The 17,120-nt window shown below is 36.0% G+C and overlaps 2 protein-coding genes across 3 annotated transcripts; one reads left to right on the top strand and one right to left on the bottom strand.

The window, feature by feature from the left end:
* The first annotated feature begins 1,904 nt into the window (after positions 1 to 1,904).
* LOC121247208 (ubiquitin carboxyl-terminal hydrolase 6-like) lies at positions 1,905 to 10,929 on the top strand. 2 transcript variants are annotated; one of them, XM_041145578.1, is made up of 18 exons: positions 1,905 to 2,064; positions 2,991 to 3,136; positions 3,442 to 3,477; positions 3,569 to 3,676; positions 4,318 to 4,418; positions 4,540 to 4,666; positions 5,418 to 5,477; positions 5,559 to 5,626; positions 5,908 to 5,958; positions 8,571 to 8,679; positions 8,972 to 9,060; positions 9,304 to 9,373; positions 9,622 to 9,702; positions 9,818 to 9,910; positions 9,991 to 10,039; positions 10,175 to 10,282; positions 10,378 to 10,452; positions 10,707 to 10,929. In XM_041145578.1, exons 1-18 carry the CDS (start codon positions 2,055 to 2,057, stop codon positions 10,760 to 10,762), a joined length of 1,437 nt encoding a protein of 478 aa, XP_041001512.1. In that variant the 5' UTR covers positions 1,905 to 2,054; the 3' UTR covers positions 10,763 to 10,929. The 2 variants fall into 2 exon arrangements, with proteins under 2 accessions (XP_041001512.1, XP_041001511.1); XM_041145577.1 differs by having other exon boundaries at positions 10,163 to 10,282.
* A 3,422-nt stretch (positions 10,930 to 14,351) lies between these two features.
* Positions 14,352 to 16,192, bottom strand: LOC121247215 (dof zinc finger protein DOF3.1). The gene has a single exon (XM_041145588.1). The coding sequence runs from the start codon at positions 15,284 to 15,286 to the stop codon at positions 14,624 to 14,626; it is 663 nt and encodes a 220-aa protein (XP_041001522.1). The 5' UTR covers positions 15,287 to 16,192; the 3' UTR covers positions 14,352 to 14,623.
* Between the last annotated feature and the right edge of the window lie 928 nt (positions 16,193 to 17,120).

Genomic DNA, 17,120 nt, shown 5'->3' with positions numbered 1-17,120 from the left:
TTATTATTTAATATTTTATTATTATTATTCGCGTAATACTTAATAATATCTTGTTATCCAAATGTAATCTTAAAGTGACACATTTAATGACGTGAGAAGATGACTTAACAAATCAATTCTTTAATTTGGGCAGATAATATTTTATTACATTTAAAAGCTCCAAACATATTTTTCATTTTTTATTATTTTTATAATTTCTTGAGTTTGTTTTCTATAAAGAAAATGGTTCTCGTTTAATTTTATTTTCAACTTTAAACAATTTTTTCTATCAAACAAATATTTATAATTTTATAAGTTTTTAAATAAGATGGTTGATGTGAATGGAGAAAATCTCTTAGATTTGACTAAAGGCAGGGTTCAGATTAAAGCTCAGATATAAGGTTTGGGCTGTATCAGGCTAGAGACAAGGCCCGAATTAAGGTCCAAGCACATAATATGAACTAGGTCAAACGGTAGCATCTGGGTGGGTCAAGGCTCGGGTATAAGACCCTAGTCGGATCATGTTTACATCAGGAAACAATACAAGAAATACAGATAAAGTTTAAGAGGGAAGAAATACAACATTCAATTCTAGACGATAAAACTTGCAATGATTCACACCTAGTATTAATAAGATGAAAATGGCCCAAGATAGAATATACGCCGCGTTCAATACGGCCCAAGGCTCGAACAACACTCGGTAACACTGAGGTATCGTTTGGATTCGAAGATGAGTTGAGATAGGTTATGAATAGTAGTGAGATGAGTTGTGAATAGTAGTGAGATTTGTGAGTTAAAGTTGATGAATAATAATGAATAATAGTGAGATGAGTTGAAATGAGTTGAGATGACTTACGAATACAAACTGGGCCTGAGTACTTCATAGATCGACGAACTAAAGGCAAAATGATAGCTCGGCGAGTAGACAACATAAATATATGATCTCATGCTATGCAACGCTCTACTACCGTGGAAACCAAGTCAGCAAGTATAAATAAATACTACCAGCAGCACACAGGTAAAGAATCTAACACAATCATCATCGTTACACTTCATCTTCAACCTTAGCACCATACTGGCTTAAGCATAAGAAATCAATGGACCCCGAGGTCCCCTTTATTATTGTACAGGTGATCGCACGAGCATTAATTGAGTGGAATTACCCAGACCCGTGAAACATAACATCAATAGTTGACATGATGTATAAATATGGAGTATAATTAATTTTTCGCTTATAGACAACACACTATGATGTGATTTAAAAAAAAAAAAAAACTCGAGATGGTAACATACGGACTATAAATTTGTAAAATATGAAAATTGCAAGCCTAAGAAGCTTTATAAAAAGAATAAATATTTAAGATTGATTTTGCAATTAATTGTTTTAAATATACCACTTCCTAGAGCTTGCATTTACTGACCAACTTCAAATATCAACCTTTTATTGAGACTTAGCAATCTACATTATACACTTTATCATTTAAAATTATGCCATAATATTTTCTCTTATTTCTTTTATACAAAAGACCAAGGTTTTGAATTTAAATTTTTATTTAGAAAATCGGGTCATATGTCATCAGATTATTAAATTGTCAGCATATTAATATTTTTTCAACACTTAGGGACTAAGTGTATAATCTACATTATACACTTAATTCATGTTCTAAAATTGAAAAAATAATATCATCTCATAATTTATAGCTCTCACTTTATCTCTTTACCACAGAAGAAAAAAACAAAAAATAAAGCTAATTTCAGTATTTTTTCGTCAGTATAAACAAACTGGTTGTAAACGGGTCGGGTCATCCAAAACCGGCCCGTTGATACACGTTCAGGGTCAATGAGGTCATGCGGCGACCCGTATTCGCACTCCAGGAAGTTAGGAACACCCAATTCACACTCGGAGTCAATTTGGGACAAGATCCGAATTAGTACTCGGACTCTATAAAATCCACGCAGAAAGCCATAGAAACACGTTGCCTGTTTGCCCCTCCTTCAAGCTAAGCACTGCAAAACACGAACTCTCTCTCTCTCTCTCTCCCCTCCTCGATTCTTCAACGCCAAAGCTTCACAATATGATTACAGGTCGGAAACCCTCTCAAGCTCGATTTTCATCGGGATATATTTCATCGACCGATCCCAACATTACTGTTTTTGCATGTTGTTTTGAGCATCCCTGTTCGTTCATCTGCGGTTTATGGAACAATTAGAGCTCTATTAATGAGTTTCCCATGATGTTTAGGATTTATGAGATTTCTTAATTTCAGATTAATGATGTGGGTTTTAAGCAGTTTGTCTGTTCCTGTTAACTCTGTAACATTTCGAGGTTATGGATATTTCTGAACATTAGGATTTGGGATTGTAGCGGATTGCGACTTTTATGTATCTTTGAGGATTCGGGAATTTCTTTTTTTTGACATATCGCTGGTATGCAATTCTCTGAGATTTGAGCTAAGTTTCTAATAAGTGAGCATAAGTCGGTTTTAATTGCTGGCCTTGTGTCCTCTTTGTGCATCGGGTTTGAATTCTACGTCAGAAGAAGCCATAGCGGTCAACTTAATTCGAGTTTGAAACCAAAGATTTACGATGCACACCTATGCGTCTGAGCGTGTGGACTTTCATTAAACCCTTCTTATTGCGCGAGGGTGTTGCATGCCTCTTCTCTTCCTTCTTTTAATTTTATTCCTACCCCGATCTCTTGATTTTTCCCTCGTTAAGTCGGATCAAATTCAAATGCTCATGTATTAAGGTTGCATTAGTTTTTGTTCACTTCGGACATGTAATTGGTAATGAAATGCTTCTAGAAGTCTCATAAGTGTCCGATTATTCCTTTATTTAAAAAAAAACGATGGTTTTTCATTGGTCACTTAGCTTAGGGGTCAAATGTTGATGCTTTATCTAAATCCCGACTCTCTTTTTGGTTTTTCCTTTAGTTTTCTTTTGATCCCGGTGCTCTCATTATTTGTTTCATTTTTTTGTTTCTGAAAATTGCAATATGTGTATCTTTATAGTGAGTGTAAAGTGGCAAAAGGAGCTGTTTAAAGATGTGGAAATCGATACTACACAGCCTCCTTATGTCTTCAAGTGTCAGCTCTATGATCTAACTGGGGTTCCTCCCGAAAGGCAGAAGATTATGGTTAAGGGTGGTTTACTCAAAGTAAGTGTATGCCTTTGTAAAGGATGCTAAAATCTGATCCATATCTTGATTCGTTCAAATCACTTGATCATATAGTAAATCCAGGATAAACTTCACAATTGATCAGCTTTTTTTCAAATTTATTTATTTTTTGTTTGTAACTTAGGCCCGCACTTTGTTGGTTTTGAACTTGCAACCTCACCCTCCACCTCACACTTAATTGGGGAGGAGGTGCAGTATGAGTGAGAGCTCATGGAAACTAGATGCAAGAAGCTTAAAAATTCCCAACCACTTTCTTTTACTTTTATTTTCTTGGGATAATGCAGGATGATGCAGATTGGTCGACATTAGGAGTAAAAGAGGTGCTTTGACCTTCATAGTGTACTTGCCACTGTTTTTGTTTGTTTTTCTATAATTTCTTCTTATGTGATGCTTTGCATTTATTTTGTCTAGGGTCAAAAATTAATGATGATGGGAACTGCAGATGAGATTATTAAAGCTCCAGAGAAGGGACCTGTTTTTGTTGAAGATCTTCCAGAAGAAGAGCAAGTGGTTGCCATGGTAAGACTCAGATCTTCTGTTCTGAAGTCACATATTTTTTGATAAGTAAGAAAAACTCTGCACATCTTTTGTTCTTACTTTATGCTATAATTACTATATGCTTTAATCTTGTGAGCTAGTTAGGAATTCAATTTTGCAAAGCCAATTGAAATGAGATGAGATACAGATTGGGAAATGAATATGCATAGGTAATGATTGACTTGGACCATGGATATTTTGGATTCGCAAAAAAAAGAAAAAAAAAAAAGAATTAGTTGAAATCTCTTCCACATTTGAATATGAATTGGTGCAATATTCTTCTCTTCAAATTCATGGAATCTAACAAATTATAGCATAACAAGTTTTTTTTTTTTTTTTCATTTTGTTGGTCACTTTTTCCTTGACAATCATGACCATGCTGTGCCTAGTATGGCATCTCCTCTACCCATGGATGATGAGATCACTGGTGATTTCCTGTGGTTGTGTTGTATATTTAATTATGTATTTTTTTCCTTAGTTTAAAAATTAGGATTTTATAGTTTTTTAACCTCATTTAGTCATTTAGACCAAATTTTCTTTGAAAATATTTGAATTTAATTGTGATATTTTAGTCTTTTTCTCTGCCGTATGGATTTCTCAGCCCATGCTGTTTCTGCTTCTAGGGTCATAGTGCCGGTCTATTTAATCTCGGAAACACCTGTTACATGAACTCCACGGTACAATGTCTCCATTCTGTTCCAGAGTTAAAGTCAGCTTTGGTCAAGTGAGTTGTCTTCTTCATTCAATCAACAGGAATTGTTTCAGGATGTATTCTCTGAATTGCTGTTTTCATAGTTAATTTGCAGCATTTAATGACTGAGATGCATCACCTGAAATCTCATTAGGTATTCACACTCTGGAAGAAGCAATGATGTGGATCAGTCTTCTCACATGTTGACTATAGCAACACGCGATTTATTTAATGAGCTTGATAAAAGTGTCAAGCCTGTGGCACCGATGCAATTTTGGATGGTTTGTTCTTGTTTTACCATTTGAGTTAATATTGCACCTCATTTATCTTTCCCTTGCAACCTGGGGTTACCTGTGGGATTTACCAGAAGTTTAAGGGGAGGTTTGGATAGTCAGTTGAGATGAGATGAAAGTTGAAAGTTGAATAAAATATTGTTAGCATATTATTTTTGTTTTGAAATTTGAAAAAGCTGAATTGTTTATTGTATTTTGTGTAGCACTTTGAGAAAGTTGTAATGATTAGATGGGATGAGATGAGATGAGTTGAGAGGCTTCTTGTATCCAAAACAACCCCTAATTATTACGTCAGGGACTTTGCAGTAAGATCTATAGCATAAATAAGAAATATATTGAACAGAACTTTTTTGTTAAAAAAAAAAGGTGGCATGCCCCTTCCACCTTCTCTACAATCTCTTGGCATATGTTGCCTTGTTCTTGTGGGTTCTAAAACTGTTATTCATTCCATGCTTTATATTATTGCATTGCTAGAGTTTAGGCCACAGCTCATATAACACTTCTAATGAATTCATTTTTGCTAGTTCCCATGTACTTGGGCTACGCCTATAAATATCATCAATGAAAATTGTTTACCGGTAAAAAAAATGTTTTCTTTGCTAGTTTCTATACATCCATCTGCCTGAGCCTCTTTATAGACACTATTTCTTACGTTGTAATCTCACTGATTAGTTTATATTGCAATTTTCTTACTTGTGGTGGAGGGAGACATCATGCTTTTTTGTTACTATGTTTGCAGGTGCTGCGTAAAAAGTATCCTCAATTTGGCCAGCTGCACAATGGCGTCTTTATGCAACAGGTTTTAAATTACCTTCTTCTTAACAATCTCACTGACTTAATTTGGTAGTAAGTATATCTGTCAATTTTAAATGTGTAACAGGATGCTGAAGAATGTTGGACCCAGATTTTATATACACTTTCTCAATCTCTTAAATCAACTGATTCTAGGTATTTTTCTTGTTACTTGGTAGGATGTGCAAGTGTCATGGAATCAATGTTGGCTGCACAGAAGTTTATCTTGGATGATTAATCTTAAAAAACTTCCCAATGCTCACCCTCCCTTTTCCCTCCTTTGAACTTCTGTTGCAGTTAATTTTTGTTTCAAGTACCATTGAGCAGTTTCTTCTGAACCGCTCTGGTCCTATTCTGTTTTAGCGGCACTCAAGTTAATTGTTCTGGTTTTATTTTCCCAGTAGTTTAATACTAATCCTGTACGAAAATTTTTGCAGTGAAATTCCCCATACCGTAAAGGCTCTCTTTGGCATCGAACTCGTTAGCAGGTAGTTATACATGTCATTGTTTCATAATTATGTTTTGACTTAAAACAGTAGTATTAGTTTGGTTATTACTCCCTCCATCTCCCAATAGGTGAAAGTTTACAAATAATGCACATTTTAGTGAAATGAACACTTCCAAAAATACCCTTAGATGGGTCAGGAAAGGTGGGTTCAAATTGGAAAAAAAAATGTGAATTCAAATTTAAGATAATATGGGAAGTTAAATGCGTGGTGTATCTTCATGTTTTGAAACTTACATCTATTTTGGGACAGTCCAAAAAAAGCACATCGTCTATTGTGGGATGAAGGGACTATTGGTTTTTATAGGCTGAATTCCCTAGCTTATTTATTTATTTTTATTTTTATTTATTTATTTATTTATTTATATATATATGATTTTTTTTTTATAAGTATAAGTAAGATGAAATTTGATTGATATAAAGATAGGCAAAACCCAGGTACACCGGAAGTATACATGTGAGTACACCAAATTAAGAACTAGAAATTGTTACAAGAAAATCATGGATGCTGAGACCATTTAAATGCACGGTTCTCAGTTCTGGTTAATGGCACACCCGCTGGCTTTTTTGATAGTTCGAGAGGTTTGCGGCAGGGAGATCCTCTATCTCCTCTTTTATTTGTTATAGTTATGGAGGCTTTAAGTAGGATGGTGCAGGTGGCTGTTGGGGGAGGTTTCTTATCTGGTTTTCAGGTGGGCAATGGTTCTGGTAGCCCTACTATCATCTCACACCTTCTTTTTGCAGATGATACCTTAGTTTTTTGTGAAGCAAATGCTGGCCAGGTACAATCTCTACGAGCACTCTTACTATGTTTTGAAGCAGTGTCAGGGCTTAAGGTGAATCTTGGCAAGTCTGAGATGGTTCTCGTGGGTGAGGTTTCTAATATCCGTAGTTTAGCAAGTCTGCTGAATTGCAAGGTATCCTCTCTTCTAATGAAATATCTGGGCCTTCCGTTGGGAGCAACTTTCAAGAATAGAGTTATTTGGAATGGGGTGGTGGATAAGGTAGAGAAAAGGTTGGCTAGTTGGAAACGAGTGTATTTATCAAAAGGGGGCCACCTCACTTTCATAAAGAGTACTCTCACTAACCTTTCTACATATTTTTTATCGCTATTTCCTATGCCAATAGGGGTGGTGAACAGGATGGAGAAACTCTTTAGGGCATTCTTATGGGGAGGCATGGGGGAGGAGAAGAAATTTCATTTGGTGAGATGGAAGACAGTATGTGTCTCAGTTGAGAAGGGGGGGTTGGGAGTGTGTAATTTGAGAACTTTTAATAAAGTTTTATTGGGGAAATGGCTTTGGAGATATCATTTGGAGGAGGGATCTTTGTGGAAGGAAATTATTGATGCTAGATATGGTGTCGCTGGGGGTGGTTGGTGTTCTAACGAAGTGAGAGGGGGTATGGTGTGGGTGTATGGAAATTTATAAGGAAGGGATGGCCAAGTTTTGTAAATCAAATTCGCTTTGTTGTTGGTGAGGGCAATCGAATCAGTTTTTGGAGGGATGTGTGGTGTGGAGATCAAGCATTGGAAATGGCTTCTCCGGCTCTATATCGCATTGCAGGTAATAGGGAGGCTTCAGTGGCGGATGTGCAGTCATTTGCTCATGGGGTGCATCTGTGGAACATTCTTTTTATTAGGGATTTTCATGACTGGGAATTATCTATTGTTTCAGACTTTTTTAGCCTATTACATTCTATGGGGGCTTATAGGGCGTTGAGAGATAGATTGATGTGGAGGGCTTAGGATCACAAGATATGTACAGTGAATGCGTATTATAACATCTTGACAACACGAGCATACTCCGTTTCCCTGGAAGAATATTTGGAGGACTCGTGTGCCTTCTAAAGTAGCTTTTTTTGTTTGGAATGCTGCTCTTGGGAAGATATTGACCATGAATAATCTGAGGAAGAGAGGATGTATAGTGATGGATTGGTGTTATATGTGTAAAAAGAATGGAGAATCTGTAGACCACCTCTTATTACATTGTGAGGTAACTAGGGTGTTGTGGGATGAGACTTTTCAAAGGGTTGATGTTGCATGGGTTATGCCTAGGAGGGTGGTGGATTTGTTGGGTTGTTGGAGGAAGATGCAAGGCTGTTATCAAGTGGTTGCAGTGTGGAAAATGATTCCGTTGTGCATTATGTGGTGCATTTAGTCAGAAAGGAATGCGCGATGCTTCGAAGATAAGGAACGCACAATGGCCGAGTTGAAGAATTTTTTTCTCCACACTTTAATGTGCTGGTTTTCTGCTATTGTATTGCATGGTGATAATGTGCATGATTTCTTGTCTTTAATTTATCGCTCTTAGAATGTAATTAGGGGTCCTTCTGTATACTTCCTGTGTACAAGGGCTATGTTTATTTCTCTCATATATATAATATTGATCTCTTACTTATAAAAAAAAAAAAAAAAAATCTAAAGCAATGGCCCACATAAATAAAGTCTTCCAAAAACAACTAAGAATCCCTAGCTTGTTAATACATTAATGGTACATTGGTGTCTTTTTATGATCCTTCTCTGTTTTTGTAAAACCAGAAAGTTTGTTTTTTTAGTTTTTGGTATGAATGTGTTCTTTTGCTGGTGTGGGCCAGGGTGTATTGTCAAGAAAGTGGTGAAGAAAGTTCAGAGACAGAATCAGTGTATTCACTTAAATGCCACATATCACACGAGGTGAACCATTTGCACGAAGGACTAAAGCATGTAAGTGTTATCAACCAATTGTGAGCATCTAACTACCATATCAAATGGATTTATCCAAAAAAAAAAAAAAAAAAAGAAAACTAGCATGTCCATTGCAATTTGTGCTTGCTATGCTCTGTCTCTTGCTAAATCAAAACGTTGGGTGGAATATTTCTCGTTTTGGGTTTGGTGATTTCCAAAATCATAACCTGTATATTCTGTTTCTCTTAGTTAAAAGAGGACCATCTATTTTGGAGCAGACATTTTTGGATGAGCATGATAATCTTATTGTTAATTTCACTTGTTTCTGTAGGGTTTAAAATCAGAATTGGAGAAGGCTTCCCCTTCCTTGGGACGTAGTGCAATTTACTTGAAAGAATCTCGTATCAATGGCCTGCCAAGGTACAACTTGGTTCTGATTTTAAATTAATATTTTTCCTTTTATAGCTTAATGGGATGAATTTACTAATTTCCCAAAAACCCCTTTAATAGCATCCCCTTATTGGACCAAATCGTGTGGATCTTCCTATTTAACGTCTGAATTATCCTGATAAAAGCAACAATAAATTCTTCTTTGGATGGTTCCCTTATCATTTTGCCGGTTTATGTAAATTCTTATGACTGCTGTAATTTTTTTTCCTCAAGGTACTTGACCATTCAGTTTGTGCGTTTTTTCTGGAAGAGGGAGTCAAATCAGAAGGCCAAAATTTTGCGGGTAATGCCAGTTTTCTTCTCCTGTCATATTGTTACACTGTGGGGTTGGATTTGTATCTTTCACATCATTGTGGAAATTAGAAAAAATAAAAAAATAAAGAAATTAAAACTTTTCATTTAAATGTTTACTCTGTGTGGTAGAGTTCGAATATGATAAGTCCACATGTTGTGTTTGTCTATTTCATCCATATTCAATGTTATTTAAAACTGGAAGTATCAATATTAATTAAGATTGTTTACTTGTCTCAGAAAGTGGATTATCCTCTGGAGTTGGATGTTTACGATCTGTGTTCAGATGATCTCCGCAAAAAATTAGAAGCTCCTCGCAAGGTTTTCTGCTTGCATTTGGCTTCATTGGACTTCAAAATTACATCTCCATCTCAATTTTTTTATTGATACCTTTTTGTTGTGTTGGACATTTTCTTTTCTACAATATATAATTTAGGTTTTGAGGGATGAGGAAGGTAAAAAACTTGGTTTGAAAGCTAGCAAGGATGCCGCTGGTTCTAAAGGCGATTTCAAGATGTCTGATGCAGAGGTGACTACCTAGTTACATGCACGTACAAATGTGTTTCTATGTGATAAAGGAATTATATAATGTCTCTTGTTTGCACACAGGGATCATCAAATGGAAGTGGTGAACCATCTATAACCGCATCCCAAGAAGGTACTGACCTATACTATGAATGTTAACTGAACTCGGTCGTCAATCATAGATTTCAGTGGGGGTTTTGGATATCTGGTGCATGTGGTTCCATGTTTCCACTTGTTGACCGATTCTACACTGCAGGGGGTCCATCAGATAGTGAAACACATTTGACTGGAATTTATGATTTGGTTGCTGTGTTGACTCACAAGGGTAGGAGTGCTGATTCAGGGCATTATGTTGCCTGGGTCAAGCAAGAAAGTGGTGAGCTCTCTAGAATATACCCATTAATACTCTGTTTCACGTGGCTTGAACTGAAGATAAGTGTTCAACTGACAAATAACCACTGTTGGTCTCAGGGAAATGGATTGAGTATGATGATGACAGTCCAATTGCACAGCGGGAGGAAGACATCACTAAACTGTCTGGAGGAGGTAAGATTACAGTTATGTTGAGCCGCATAATGGCATTAAGTTGCCGTGGCACAATTGCAGCCATATAAAAATAACTCGAAATTTTGCCCGTTAGTTTATGTCCTGTAGAATAGGCATACGTTTTGTTAGGACTGGCCCGACTCTTTACTTCCTTTTTTCTTCTTTTATATAGCTTTCTGTATAAATGCTAATGCAAGTCACTCCTTTACTATCATCCTGCATCAACTCTAAAGTTTCATCTTTGCTTGTCACAGGTGATTGGCACATGGCCTATATTTGCATGTACAAGGCCAGAGTCGTCCCCATGTAATTTTTCTTTTAAGGTCTCTTAGCCCCATTGAAGTATCTCTTTTTATGGTAGATCAAGGATTGTAAAAGGAATAGGAGTTAACAAAATTGCCTGTATTGTACCTACCATTGGTGCTTTTTTAAAAAATGTGTGCTGCAGCCTTCAATTGGAGGGTGTGTTTTAAATCATTTATAATTGAATCTCAGAAGAGAAGGGAAAAGAAGGGTTTTTTTTTTTGGGGGGGGGGGGGGGGGGGGGGGGGGGGGGGGGGGGGGGGGGTTGGTAAATGTAGTACAAAAGTAGGTGGTTTTAGTGAACAGGTTATGATGGTCCATGTTCTCTGCGGCCACACCCAGCCAGGGTTCCTCTCCTCCTTACCTTGAAAATAATTACCGTCCTAGTTGCTAATCTTCAATAACCCAAAAAAGCAGGCAGTTATTATTGCTCCTCAACCCCACCTGCCATCCAACTATTAGTTGTTCCACTGGGCTCATGCCATTCAATTTCCTTTCATCTTGAAATTCAAATTAGCTTTGACCCACAAGAAAAAGAAAAAAAACAGCACAAGACCTTTCTTTATACATTTTACAATGTATTGACCTAATCATTAATCTTGCAATCTTTTCTCCTTCTCTGCACCTCCCACGATGACATTCATTTATTGGCCATCATGTATCTTCACCTAAAAAAAAACTATGTTTTGTCGTAGTGGTTTTCCATTGTCACCTTTCAATAATCAAGACAACTGTCACTAGGAGACAGCAAACTAGCACAAATGTATTTTCATAGGATACCAAAAAAGTGGAAACTGCTGAATCTTGACTGTTAAGCTAGCCAAATGCTTTTCAGCAATTAGACCGAGAACTATCCTCTAACTCATGCCCTAACATTACACTTTAGGCTGTGTTTGAATATTAAACTGACTTGAGTTGAGATGATAAAATATTGTTAAAATATTATTTTTTAATATTATTATTATTTTAGAATTTGAACTGTCCCGTTTCCGCTCTACTCCCGCATGGCAGGCAACCCCGCTCCACCCATCCTGGGGGCGGGGCCTCCCACCCCGCATCTAGTGCCTCTAGCGGGGGCGGGTGGCGGGGAGGGACCAATCCCGCTCTGTTTTTCTCCTGTTTCGCCCCCGCTTACATTTATATATATATATATATATAAACATAAATATATATATATATTACAAATTGTATATATATATAAATATATATTACAATTTGTTAGACTTGTTCACAAAATATGCATTGATAAATTTAAAAACTATATAGTTTAAAAATTAATATACTACAATTTACACAAAATATGCATTAACAAATTTAAAAATTACCTAGTTTTTAAATTATTGTCATATTTACAAAATTTAAATTTATAATTTGAATTTAAAAATATATTTTTAATTACTTTTACACTTAAAAATAATTTTTAACTCAAATAAATGTAGTATTTTTTTTTTTAAAATGAAAGGGGGCGGGGGTGAAAATCACACCCCTCGTCCCTTACGGGGCGGGTAACACCTCTAGTTTATGAACCAAATGAAGGTGTATAATTTTTTTCTTCTTTTTCGAGTAATTCCAATTTTAGTAGTACACTCTTGTTTGAGGATACAGATAATGCAAGAATGGGATCCACAAAACAAAGAGTTTAACTTGGAAGGAAGGACAAGGTTCGTATCGTTAAGAGTCATATGAACAAAGGTGCAGACACTGGTAATAAAAAAAGGAGAACAAATAAAGAGGGTATTTCCAGATAAACAAATTTGATGGAAATATTTATGGGAAAGATGACTTCAGACTTCTGTACCAAAAACTGAGAAGCTACAGTACATGCATATATATCTTGATCTTCCCAATCCAAAGATTTTCACATCTATGAGGAGGCAACCAAGTGGACGGCATAGAGGATGCGCATAGGTGCCACACTTCCTATTGATAGGCAAAGGCTACATTTAACGTGGGGTAGGAAGGAAGCAAAGTCATACTCATGCTCTGTCTAGTCTTCCATTTTCATTGGCAACTTGGCAAACCACTGGCGAGGCCAAGTGTCTCGAAAACTCGATAAACGATTTGTCATTTACCACCCAAGAACGAAAACCGTTTAATGGTTCCGGTTCTTCACAATGGTTCTATTCAACATAATGAAGCCATTCAATTTTGATGACGATGGTGAATCTCAGATGAATCCCAGATATCGTGCAAGCGCAACATGTGTAATGACTATGTTGTATAATCTATCTCCGTCACGAGTAAATTATCGACTGACATGTCGTGATCATAAAGAAAAATATTTTAACCAGAGAGATTTTATAAAAATAAATTTACTATATATTTTTATATAATACATTACTTTTATTATAAAATAAATTTAAAGTATCATTTAATTTATAAATTTATTTTTATAAAATTTCTTTATGACAAAAGAACACGACCCCAAGACTTATCCCACTTGAGCCAACGGTTGATCTGTCATTAATTATGAGACCACCTGCCCACATCAACATTGACAATTCTATAATGGGATATTAAAGTCCGTAGGGAGCTGCATGCGTATTTTTATATATCGAAATGGTAAAACCGTAGGTTGATCCATGGGGTGTGGCCCATTATAGGAGAGAGACATAAAATAGAGTAATTGGCGATTCAAATTATTTGGTTGAATATTATTACGAAAATAATTGATTCCCACAACCAACCAAATCAATTTCAACAAAATCCTACCAAAAATTTAAACTTCAACTGTTTTGAATGGTATTATTAATTAGATCCAACATCAATAGACTTTCCATGCACAACTTCTCAAACTTGATCTCATTCTTTTGTTGACACCAACGATACAAAATTAGCCAAAATATCAAATGGATAGCAATGATATTTAAAGTTAACACGAACTAGTGAAGAATATAGAAAACAATCCTTTCGAACTTGGTCTTGGAGAATCACCCCTTCAAAATTTAAGGTCAAACATTTTATTGGCGCAAACAATCCTTTAGAATCACACTTCTTGATAAAATTCAACGATTTAACCAATTTCGTATAGGAAAACTTATAAGCGTGTAGTGCACGAGACCAGGGTTTACTCTGCATATGTGAGTCCGAATGACCCTACTTTAGAGAGGTTTCCCGACATATAAAAAAAAAAAAAAAAGTGAAGAATATAGAAAAAAGAAAGCACGAGAGGAGTGGAGCTCACACTCTCAAAAGCCGACTTCAATACCATGCAGAATAGACTAGTTATAGTTCAAATAAAAATGTTTTTTTTTTTTTTTATTTCAGTCTATTTTTAAATAAATAAGATATAATATATCCAAGAGGAGGGGAAGTTGAATATTTTAAGGCCCTCCAAATACAGTAGAAACTATAGAACTATGGACTTTGGATTTCCCCATAACGCAAATCCTCAAGTTACTTTTTTGCATGAACAAATGATTTCAGATCTAAAATCCTTTGCAATTCAAGAATGGCGCGCGCGCGCGCGCACACACGTACATACAACACTATACACATGCATTGATGTATAAAGATGGAACAATTTTTCATGAAGACAATGATTTTCGAGTAAAACAAATGCAGCATATCTCCCAAAGTTCAGACCGCCTAAGAAATAATACTAAGTAGTTATCATTTTTTCTTGTCTCTTTTCACTCATACAAGGCATGCAAACAAAAACCATACAGAAACAGAAAAAAGAACCATTTCCCAACAAAAGGATGCTAGTGTTGTATGTCGCCCTCAATAGCATTAGAAAATGCTACAATAAGCCTGCCTTATTCATCCTCCTCTCTTTAACCCATCGCTAGTTTCTTAGTATAGAGATTATCATAATTAGCATAATCAGAAAAATAAATTAAATAAAAGACACTAAACTCTCTTTTCTCTACTGAAAACTTGAACCTGGTGTGTAAATGGCAAGATCGGGCCATCCATTACCACCAGTCCAACAGCTTGAATCGCCACTCTGCAAACCTACATAACTCTCTGAATTGCTATCCCTCTTCATGTCCATTCCCGGGTCTCGAACAGAACTCGTGTCCAACACATGGCCCGTATTCAAAGTCTCTGCAAAGTCACCCAGTACCATTTTCACACCGGACCCATTGGGGTTCAGACCCTCCAGAAGACTTCCAAACTGCCCATTTGATGTCAGAAGAGAACTAAAGCTCCCTGAGATATCCAGAATCCCACGGTCCTGATCCCCTACAGTAGCACCATAAAGCAGGTTTGGGTCATGCTCCGGACCCGGGTTCTGCACCACCGAATTTGATGTTGTTGATGATGAAGCCGATGAAGATGAAGATCGTTTTGGGTTTGATGCCCGCTTTGTGTTCTTGCGGGTTCCACCACCCACTGGGATGTTTCTCAGAGCACCGCCTTTGGTCCAGTACCTCCTACAGTTCTTGCAAAAGTGGCGTGGCTGTGAAAGGTTATAGTTGTTGAAGTAACAGAACTTGGTGTTTGAGGAATCACAGCGTGGGCATTTGAGTTGCTCTTGCTCTGGGAAATGCGGTTTGGTGGGTTGGAATATTGCTGGGTCTTGCATTTTCAATTTGAGGCCAAAAGAACCAGAGCTTCTAACCCCTTTTACGTTGCAAAACTTATAGGAAGGAGTAAACAAAAAGGATTGCTTTGAAGAACTAGGTTGTGACTTTTTGAGGATTTGGTGAGTTGGGTTTTCGATCCGGAGGAGGAACCGATTGAGTTTCAGAATGCGAATGAATTTTGAGTATTCAAGATTAGAAACAACAAAAAAACGATTAAATTTAAGCTCAAGTTGCAGACTTTCGGGGAATTAGAGAATCATGGTTTCGCAAAGAGATTTAAATGTGTTATGTGGATGGAAAATAGATTCTGAGACTTGAGCTTGACTTGGGATTATCAAACGATTGATTTTGAAGCTGCGAATTGGCAAGAAGGCAGGGCAAAGATAGAGGTGAAAAAAAAGGAGGGATACTTTTCGTACTCAGAAGTGGGTTTTCATGGAAGAGACCATACAACACATGACCGGCAGTCCTGAAGGCGACGAAAAAAGTTCGGGGCTGTAACAGTGATGAAGGTTTAGTTCATGGAGGAAAGAAGAAACAACCATGGGCAAACCACTAGATTTTTTTTTTTTTTTGGCTTTCAAGTTTGAGCCTGTACTTCTGTGGAGGAACCTAAAATGGAATCCTAGCAATTTTCAAGTGGGATTTGGTTTCGAAGGATTAGCAATTCTGGCGCGCCCGCAGGATGTAGAACAGCACAATAAAAAGGGTCTGAAAAATGTTGATGGAGATGACCTATCCCTGTGTCAGCGTGAAAATGACGAGCAGACTTCAAACATAGAGAAACCGAAACCCCACACTCTCTCTCTCTCTCTCTCTCTCTCTCTCAAGTGTGGACTTTGTCACTGGCAATTGGCTAAGCTCCTCCTGGAAAATGCCACTACCTCCACTAAAAACCTTACAATACTTGAATTAAAAAATTATTTCTCTCCACTTGAAAATTTCAAATAATACATGATGATATATTTTGTACAAGAATAATGTCAGATATAACTTACAAATACGTAAGTTTTATATAGATCTTTTGTAGAAATATAGGTTTCACTAAAAAAAAAAATTACACTTTTTTTTTTTTTTTTATTGTGGGGTCCTTTTTGTACAAAAGGCATATCAGAAACTTATCTATTAATACTTGTATAAATAATTTTTTTTTGTATAAATTTTAAAAATAAATAATATTCACTTACAAACATTATGGTAATATGATTCGTTTGGTTGATAAATTTATTTTAATTTATCATTATAATTTTTTTAAATTTTAATATAAAATATAATAAATAATTTAATTTTTTTAAATTTTAAAATAATAATAATATTAAAAAATAATATTTTATTATCTCAACTCAACTCAATTTATTTTAATTTAATATTTAAATACAACCAAAATTTAAAAAGCATGATATGATTTGTGACACTTCCATGTGTATCTTTTAATCAGAATACCAAAATATGAAAGTGACTAGAAAACAAAAAAGGCATGTCTCTCTGGACTCTTCATGAACAGTTTTTTTTTTGGGAAGGAAAATAATGAGCTTCATGAACAGCTTCTTGAGTGAGTGCATGATGAGCATATATTCCCATAAGTTGACATTCCAAAAGTAATATTATATTATATTCTCTGTCAGTTTTGTGCAAAATTGCATTTCTGTTTCTTGAATTTTATAGAGGCATCTTAAATCCCAAGACCAAGGCAAGGGCTTTTAAAAATAGTTCTCATTTCAGAAAGAAAAAAAAAAAAAAAAAAAAAGGGCATAAGATAGAAACGTGACTGAAGTTTACGTAATAATGGAATAAAACAATTTATGAAAAGAAAAGTAGAAAAATAATGGAATA

The sequence above is a fragment of the Juglans microcarpa x Juglans regia genome, chromosome 1S (assembly GCF_004785595.1).
Source record: "Juglans microcarpa x Juglans regia isolate MS1-56 chromosome 1S, Jm3101_v1.0, whole genome shotgun sequence".
NCBI classification, from domain to species: Eukaryota; Viridiplantae; Streptophyta; class Magnoliopsida; order Fagales; family Juglandaceae; genus Juglans; species Juglans microcarpa x Juglans regia.
This window is presented reverse-complemented; position numbering and strand designations above follow the sequence as displayed.

Coding starts and splice junctions, on each gene's coding strand:
- LOC121247208 (XM_041145577.1), top strand. Junction 5,627..5,907: donor CTTAAATCAACTGATTCTAG/GTATTTTTCTTG, acceptor AAATTTTTGCAG/TGAAATTCCCCATACCGTAA. Junction 8,680..8,971: donor TGCACGAAGGACTAAAGCAT/GTAAGTGTTATC, acceptor TTGTTTCTGTAG/GGTTTAAAATCAGAATTGGA.
- LOC121247215 (XM_041145588.1), bottom strand. CDS start 15,286: ATGCAAGACCCAGCAATATTCCAACCCACCAAACCGCATTTCCCAGAG.